This window comes from Octopus bimaculoides, chromosome 13 (genome assembly GCF_046866305.1).
Source record: "Octopus bimaculoides isolate indiv1 chromosome 13, ASM4686630v1, whole genome shotgun sequence".
Classification (NCBI taxonomy): Eukaryota; Metazoa; Mollusca; class Cephalopoda; order Octopoda; family Octopodidae; genus Octopus; species Octopus bimaculoides.
In genome coordinates, this window is record NC_142940.1 from 19,037,973 (window position 1) to 19,047,972 (window position 10,000).

Genomic DNA, 10,000 nt, shown 5'->3' on the forward strand with positions numbered 1-10,000 from the left:
TCAGATACATAGCATCTACAACACAATGAAAATATAGGTTTCAAATTTTGGCACAAGACCAACTGTTAAGGGGGAGGAGGTAAGCCGATAACTTCAACCCCAGTGTTTAGCTGGTACTTATTATATCGACCTCGAAAGGATGATAGGCAAAGTCGGCCTCGGCGGAATTTGAACTCAGAAGATAAACACGGTCGAAATGTCGCCAAGCATTTTGCGCGAGCGTGCCAGTGGGTCTCTGAGCTCACTGCACTACACCTAATGAAAAATTGATTTCAAATTTTGGCACAAGGCTAGCAGTTTCGGAGAAGGAAGTAAACCGATTACATCAACGCCAGGACTCGACTGGTTCTTATTTTATCGATTCTGAAACGATGAAATGCAAAATCGATCTCAGAGGAATTTGAGGTTAGAACATAAAGACGGACGAAATGCTGCTAATCATTTTGCCCAGCGTGCTAATGATTCTGCCAGCTCGCCGCCCTACATCCAATGAAAATAGTGATACATTGAAATATATAAAGCAGTAACAACACTCCCATCAATAAAATTGTGAAATTGACAGTAACTGCTCTAAGCCTTGTTTACTCCAGACGGACTCACACCTAAATCGTTCAAATGGTCTTCCTGAACAATTTTTGATTGTAAGGTGACAATAACCAATAACTCATATTACTCCCAAGGTAACCATGTAACACATGCTATACTGCATTAATGAAGCTAGTTTTTACCATTACTTTCTCTCCCCAGAGCTAGAATTTACTTTTCCCCTCGGGCCCCAGGACACATTAGGCCCGTTACCGGGTTTGCCTGGCGATAAAAGTGACTGGTCCAATTTTGAAGGGAGGGGAAAAGTCAATTAGATCGATTCCCGTCTTTGACTCGGACTTTATTTTATCGACTCTGAAGAGATGAAAAGCAAAGCTGACCGCAACGGGATTTCAGCTCAGAACATAAAGAACCAGGAGAAATAACGCTAAGCACTTTATCCTCTATTCTATCTATTCTGCCAGCACGCTGCCTTTAGATCTACTTGACATGTGAGAGATTGCAAACTCCATGCACTGTTCAGTTGTGCTCCGCAAAAGCTCCCGTATCTGAAAATTGAAGTTGCTTCATAAACCCAAATTACTGGATGCGTACATGAAGACTCACTGGTTTTTAACCGTCACACGGAATCACACGTCATCCAGATAATATCCTTTTTATGTAATTTCTATCGCAATATTCCTTTCCCCTGAACTAGCAAGCTACGGATGATACAATTTCGTCGCGTTTATTCCTCTCTTTATTGATACGAAGAGCTATTTTACCCTATCACTTATCCTCATATATGTATGTCCTTATTAAATCACGCACTCACCACACATATTCTAAAAATATCAACGGCGAGCTGGCAGAAACGTTAGCACGCCCGGCGAAATAAATGCTCAGCGGTATTCCGTCTGTCTTTACGTTGTGAATTCAATTTCCGCCGAGATCGACTTTGCCTTTCATCCTTTCTGGGTCGATAAATTAAGTACCAGTTGCGTACTGGGGTCGATCTAATCGAATAGCTCCCTCCCTCCAAATTTCGGGCCTTGTGCCTAGAGTAGAAAAGAAAGGTATCAGCTGAAGGAATTGAAGATGGCTAGACTTAGACTACGGGCATTAATTACTCTGTGTAACACGAATTTTATCCTTGGGTAGAAAATGTTATTTCGTATTTGCTTCCAGACTGTATGAAAAATGGTTAATATTTGCTTAAAACTTCGTTTTTATTACATTTATTAAAATCCCAAAGAATCCCTCTCAATACATGGCAATGGTGCTTCTCCACTGCTACTGCACGTGATCAGAGATGCACTTATTGTCAGTCATTAAGGAACATGCATAAATGGTTAACACTATTACACAGCGTTATTTGTGTGCTCAGACTAGTATGAACAATGAAACAACTTACGCTAAATTGTCGTCCACGCAAATAGTAAATGTATGGTCGCAGTCACCGCAGGGTAACAGCCAGAATCGAGGAGCGCAGCAGGTCTTATTGTGCAGGTAACCACGTGGATTACTGAAATTAACGAGCTTCACTTCTAAAATCCCCAGGCAATTGGCCCAACATGGAAGCTGCAAAACAAACAAACGTATATTTTGAATTACCGATTGCAAACACGATTATGCATCTATCTGTCTGTCTGTCTGTCTGTCTGTCTGTCTGTTTCTCTCTCTCTCTCTCTTTTTCTCTACTTATAAGCACACACACAATTCGCACACATGCAATGTATATGAATATGTATATGTATATGTATATATGTATTTGTATATATATATATATATATATATATATATATATATATATATATATATATATATATATATATATATATATATATATAGGAGAATATACGAAAAAACAACAACAGACGAGGACAGGTGGTGTAAATAACAAAAGGATGTATTAGTATGACGCTCGGGAATACGGAAAGTCTTTGACGTTTCGAGCTACGCTCTTCAACAGAAAGAATACGGAGACAAGGAGAAAAACACGGAGAAAAAAAAATTGAATAGTGTTCAGTCAACGGTCAATAGCCACTCCTGCGCCTATATATATATATATATATATATATATATATATATATATAGGCGCAGGAGTGGTATATATATATATATATATATATATATATATATATATAGGCGCAGGAGTGGCTATGTGGTAAGTAGCTTGCTGTCAGGCAGAGTGGATGTGAGTCTGTCGTGTTCCATCCAAAAAAAAGACAAAAGAACAAGAACAGAGAAAGTCGTCGTGGTAGGTGATTTTGTTTATCTTGGATGGGAGTAATTTGTTGTACTTGAACCAAGGAAGAATGCTGTAAATAAATGTATAATAAAAATATAGATGTGGAAAATGTCTGTTCTCCCGACCTTTATTAATACACACACACACACACACACACATATATATTGTGCTTTTACTTATTAATTTTCTATATGTGACTGTGGATTTTCATCGATAAGTTCATGAACCTTGGTTCTTTTCTCCAAAACTATATATATATACATACATATATATATATATATATATATATATATATATATATATATATATATATATATATATATATATATATATATATATATATATATATATATATATATATATATATATATATATATATATATATATATTTATATATATGTATATATATATATACATATACATGCATACATACATGTATGTATTTTTCTTTCTCATATAGAGTCTATCAGCTGAAGATGTATCTTTTGCAAAGATGTTTTGGGATGACTTAATGTAAGCGAAGTTGAATCCTACTTTAGAGTTTAAATAATATAAACTGACATAATCAAATTGTACACGCGAGGATTACACTAGGAAATGCAAATATTTGTTTTAAATTTTGGTACAAGGCTATGAATTTCTGGGTAAACCAATTACACCGAACCCAGTGCTCAATGGTACATATTTTATCAACTCCACAACAGGAGGAAAGGCAAAGTAGACTCCTGGTGGCATTTGAACTCAGGACACAAAGTCAGAAGAAATGCTGTTAAGCATTTTGTCGCACACGGTAACGGTTCTGCCAACTCGTCGCCTTGGAGTGTGCAAATATTGGTTTTAAATTTTGGTACATGGCCAGAAGGAACGGCGAATATTGGTTTCAAATTTTTGTATAAGGACAGTAATTTCTTGGGAGGATATAAATCGATTACAGTGTTCAACTGGTACATGTATTATCGACCCCGAAAGAATGAAAAGCAAATGCGACTCTGGTGGAATTTGAACCCAGAAAGTAAAGACAGACGAAATACCGCTAAGTATTTTGCGCTCACAAAGTAGAGACGGATGAAATACTACTAAGTATTTTAGCCTCAGAAAGTAAAGAAGGACGAAATACCGGTAGGTGTTTTGACCTCAGAACGTAAAGACGGACGAAAATCTAGCAGACGATATTTATATCGCTGCCCTGGTGCAAATATTGGTTACAAACTTTGTCACAAGACCCAGGAATTGTGGGGAAAGGTGCATGTCAATAACATCGATCCCAGTGCTCAACTGGTACTTATTTATCAACGCCGAAGGAATGAAATGTAAGGTTAACCTTCACAGAATTTGAACTCAGAACGTAAAAACGGATGTAAAGCTAGTAGACGATATTTATACCACCACCTTAGTGCAAATATCATTATCAATATTGTTGTTCTATCAATTGGACAACTAGATAATCTGCTTGAGATGCGACCGTGTGGTTCAGAAATAAGCTACCGCATCACGACGTACCAACTTCAATCTCATTATGTGACTATTTGGACAGGTGCCATTTGCTATAATAACGGATCGATCCATGTTTTTCTGAATGTAATTGGGTTGACAGAATCTGTATGGATTCCATCCGTAATCCGATGGATCAGATTTGTCTCACTGTGACCAGTTTATTCTTCCTGAAAAGTACTATAAGGAAGCACTTGTTTGTAGAATACCCAAGCGCTTAAACACTAATTCGATGAGTTTGGTGGTTCAGTTGATTGATGGGTTGAAATCTTGTAGTTGGGAATTGTGCCCGAGATCCATGTACGTACACACGCACACGAGAAACACACACATACACACACATACACAACACTCACACACAAACGCGCGCACATACACACACATGCTCGCGCACACACGCACACACGACGAACGGCAGAGCTGCCTCTTTTACACAAGTCATTGGTCTGCATGTTGCTATCGTTGAAGATATTTGCACAAGATGACACGTAGTGCGACTAAATACAAGACTACGTATAAGTGAATAAAACTTATTTACCACACAGCCAAAGCTGCGCCTATCTATGAAGATATTTAAAAAAAAAATTCACTAATGTAGAGATTTCTTTATGAAAATGTGGTTGCTATGTAGTAGCTTTATAGATAACAATAAGCTTATGAACGGGTTTTAATCGTTGTTAAGATGAAAATAATGGAATAGAGATGATTAGATGTAGCAAGTTGAAGTGAATTAAACTCTGATAAAGAGTGGAGTGATATAGCTTTCAATTTATTTGTAATTTGTTACTAGGAGATGGCTGCTGTGTAAGTGAAAAAGATATACAGTTCGTTTAGACATCAACCATTATAAAATATAGTAAGACATTTAGTCTAGCTTGTATGATAAAATGTTTCAAGAAATTATTAAGAGGATATAAATATCGTCTACTATTTTTTCGAAGATAACAGTTTTTAAGATTGTTTGATTTCGTACATTGAGCAGGAGAGACAGAACAAATTTTAATCACAAAAAGAAATACTATGAAATGAAATAAAAAAAGAGAGGCAAAAGATAATATAATAAATGAATACATTAGATGTACGTTGTGGTGTGCATTACCGTAAACGTTTATTTACAAATGGTCTTATTTAAATATTGTTATAAACCACAGGAAAAGCATTGGGACGCTAAAATGCGGCAACAGAGTAATGTAATTAGATACTGTCAAAAATACTAGAAGAGTACAATAAAATAGTGAAATATATCCATGTATTTTCGTTGTTAGTCGAATGGTCAGAAAAGATGGTTGGACTAGAAGAGAGTTAATTTCCAGTGACAGAATTAGCAAAAGAAAAAACAATTTAGAAATGCTTAAGTGTTTCCCAAGCTTTTGTGTCGACAAATCTTGACTGATGCTTAGTAAGAGACTGCATCCATTATTTTGTAGGTAGTAATTTAGGTAGAATATATAACTGTCTCTGTAAGGTTTCTCTATACAAAATACAAAACGTGGAAGCACAAGTATTCTGTTCTGTTCAAACATGAAGTGGGGCCAGGCACGTCAGTCAGGCAGTAGTAGATGACGGATACGATGTAGGCATTCACCACCTTCATTCGACCCTTCAGGAATAGTTTCCTTCAAGTCTATTTATGGGTTAGACTAGGTACCCTGCTCGACACCTCTTCCCAGCTCTTGACCTACTGGAGGTCTAGGCTAAGCCAAATCTCAATCAACTAAAACGGTCAGTCTGTCCAGTGTCAAGAACGCCTTTCGGTTGTATGGATTTGACTCTCCATGTGCCCAAATGCAGGCGCCCACATATGGTTGTGATGCATGAGCCTTGTGTAGCCTTATCAGACGGGTAGTCATGATGGGTATACTCGGCTTCGTATATTTCCCCCAGTGTCACTTTAATGGCCTGCTCTTCACTCTCAGTCAATAATAATAATAAAAAAAAACAACAACAACAACAACAATAATAATAATAATAATAATAATAATAATAATATGATGGTGTTGAAGTAATGTGGAAAATCGAAAGGATGACAAATACAAAAAATGAAATATCTCAGACAGTAATGATCTTAAATATATATGAGAATCCTTAAGGAACCTGCCAATATGAGGAGTAATACAATTTTGAACAATCTATATAGCTTGTGTTCATTCCTAAATGAGTTTACAAATACAAGATAAAATGGAAGAAAAATAAAACTTACATCGAAAAACAGATTAAAGTAGCGAAAATAACGGACAGAAGATTGATCACCACAGGCGAAAATACTAAAAGCAAGCATAACACCAGAACAATAAACAGAGGAAATAACAGCCGAAAGATTAACTCACACATTGCAAGATGGGCAACTGGAAAGCGCTTGGAAATGACAACGTGTCAACCTTCTGGATAAAATATCTAAAATATTAACCCCAAAGAAATTGAACATTTATTCTAAAATTTACTGAAAGGACCATAAACAACACAGTTGGAAAAATAGCATCGAATTTCACAAACTGGAAATACATAAGACATCAAAAATATGGAGTCCGTAATCTGCTCGTTCGAATGATACAATGCCTTTGAATCTATCTTACTACAAATGGAAAAGTAGAAAACATAAATGCTTGTGGAAGAACAGTAAATATTCCGACTTCTATATTCTTTTCAACTCTAGGTACAAGGCCTTACATTTTTTTGGTGGAGTCGTGGCCAGTCGATTAGATCGACTCGAGAATAGAGCTGGTACTTACTTTATCGATCTCAAAAGGCAAAGTCGACCTTGGCGGAGTTTGAACTCAGAACGTAAAGACAGACGAAGCACCGCTAAGCATTTCGCCCGGCGTGCTAACGTTTCTGCCAGCTCGCCTCCTCATTCCGACGTTTATATTTACTTTGAGATGATTAACAGATAACTGAAGACGGTGGAAGAAAAGCAATTGATTGATTAGAAGAAATCTTTTGACTACTTTTGATCACCCGTAGAATCAAGAAACATTAAGACATGTAAGGCAGCTCATTGAATAGGCAAGTAGATATAACATGCAAACAAAATACGGAAATTTCTATAATAATATAAAAGAGAATAATAACAATCAGTAGCGGAATATTTCAAGGGACCGGCTCCTCTTCATTAATGTTCGTTCCTGAATATACGTTATAAGTCAATATTCTAAAGGAAACTGGATGTGGATATAGATGCTATCGAGTCACAATCAAATATCTTTTGTGTAAGATGAGTCAGTCTCTTTACTGGAGAGAACATATATCTAGACTTTCTGTTACTGTTATCTACCAAAAGATATCGGAGGCAGAACCGCTCTTAGAAACAAATTCTGTTGGAAAAATACTCCAGAGAAATTTTCATTTGGTGACTCTTCACATAAATTTGGACCTACGTCAGAGAAAAAAAAAAAAAGAGAAAAGAAAAAAACAAGTGTTCCCGCTACGATAGTTACTACTACTACTACTACTACTACTACTACTACTACTACTACTACTACTACTACTACTGCTGCTGCTGCTGCTGCTGTTGCTGCTTTTGCTGCTGCTGCTATTAAGTAAACAAAAGCAACTGCACGCTCACTCACACCTCTTGTCACACATTCGTACAGAATAGATGTTAAAAATAAGGAGTAATAATGTGAGGATAGCAGAATCGTTAGCACACCGGGGAAAATGCTTAACGGCATCTTATCCATCTTTACATTCAGAGTTCAAATTACGACGAGGTCAATTTGCCTTTCATACTTTCGTGGTCAGTAAAGTAAGTACCCTGCCCACGAAGTTGCTGGCCTTATGCTAAAACTTTGAAGCGGTAATGTATGCGAGGATGGACAAGACAAAATTATAGAGGATGTCGTTGTACAATGAATGTAATAAAACTTAATAAACACAGAATACTTCGTTTTTGGATTTGGTTTGCATGATTCTTTATGTGAGTTCCTGTGCTGAAACATATTATGTTGTGTCTGGGGTGAGTCATTCTCTATTAGTGCCTTATAATTTAATACACACACCGGTAATATTTCCACTCATTTATTAATTTATTTTTCCTATTGAAAATGTTGCAACACTCAACGAAAATTTTAGGAAAAATAAATAAGTAAATGAATGGAAACTTTACCGGTGAGTGTATTAAATAATAAGGCACTAAAAAAAATGACTCTCCCCAGACACAACAAAACACAGAATAAGCCTTTGTTTTCTAAATATGCTTGCAAGAGTATCTTCTCCATGGGGCTCATATTAATTATCTTATCCATTGCCTCTCTATTCATAATCAATAATTTTGTGAACTCATGATGTTACCATGAAGAGGGAAGACTCCTCATTCTTTATTTTGGTGTTTTATTGGGGTTAACTCTACTTTTTGAAGTTCATTTTTGCTTATGGCTATTTAACTTTTCTTCTATCACATTATGCACATCATTTAATGAAAAACATTGCTGATAAAAGACATCTCGTTGTAGTTCTTGTTTGGGATGAGTTGGCGGTCTGGCTTTCCAGTATTTTTAGTACCGCATGCGATGAGTAACGTGACGATGCCACTGGAATCGCTCTCTCCCGAACAAACTGTGGAAGACGGCGCTCTGGAGTCTGGTTTCTGCAACCTTTTTGTTTCTCTATTTATTGGGGAAAATCCTTCAAGTGAGTCTTACTACCATAGCTGTAATAACTCAGCTTATTGCTCTGCGTTAGTGAAATCTGTATCCTTGTCTCATGTCTCAACTAGGGCATCTCTCTGTGAAGGCTAATATTTCTGTTTTGTCTTCTTCGGTTTCCTAAATATATTAATAAGTGCATGTGCTTGCATGCATTTTTGTTACTATTTGTATATCGTGCAAATTCCCATTTTAAGAATTTGCTCATGCCTTCATCTGGTTATGCTTTCTCGTGTACTGATTGTTTCAATATCATTTTTCTCTTTGTTTTTGAAAGTTTGCTTATCATTTTTGTTTATGTTGCTAAGAAGGAGAATCACTACCACTGACTTTTTTTTTATTAATATCTTTCACTACTCATCTCTCACAGGAAGAGATGATAAATATTTAAATAGAAAAATAAGATGCTTTCTGACAGCAATGAATGTTGAGAAACTTTCGAATATAGCGCATTGTTCGTAAGATTTTGCCTGACAGTCTCTGACTTTACCGATTTAAACTGCTCATTATCTAGCATTTTCTAGTGCTAATTCCTTACAAATCTAGTTCAGTTTTCTCTGTACTAAAAAGCAATATTTGTAATTGATTCGATTAACTCCCGCTTGACCAACATGTTAATCCGATCCATGTTGAGAACGACGCACTCAGATCCCAGTAATCTGGTCTGTTTCTATATCTTACCTAATTTAATTGTGCAGATCACCAACTTTAGACAACTACACAAAATTGTGAACACACTGTGATATCCCTATCTGCTGAAGTAACGAGGTGTAAACCAAGCAGTGAAGCAGAAGACGTGTGAGTCCTGCAAGTACCTCTCACACTGTTGGCTGTCACATCCAAATATATTGATTGATGTCATTCAGAAAATGAGCATGCTTGAAACACCAAAAGTCATCCACGCTTTACAAAAGAGTCCCCTAATACAGCAGTGGCTGGAATTTATAGAGAGAACATGAAAACAGGGACTCACTCAGAAAGTCATGACATATGGTTCCTAATTTTTTTGAGTACGATCTACTGAACAACGAAGGGATATGGAAGTTGCATATCATTTCGTTATAGAAATGGATGAGAACCAGGAAAGCACAAA

The 10,000-nt window shown here is 36.5% G+C and overlaps 1 protein-coding gene across 1 annotated transcript in view; it reads right to left on the reverse strand.

Moving 5' to 3' along the window:
* LOC149132821 (uncharacterized) overlaps nucleotides 1–10,000 on the reverse strand; it is a 103,578-nt gene that overhangs the window by 79,442 nt on the left and 14,136 nt on the right. The window contains exon 2 of the mRNA XM_089362062.1: nucleotides 1,940–2,106. Coding sequence (XP_089218188.1) covers nucleotides 1,940–2,106 — 167 coding nt within the window. The remainder of the gene's footprint in view (nucleotides 1–1,939; nucleotides 2,107–10,000) is intronic.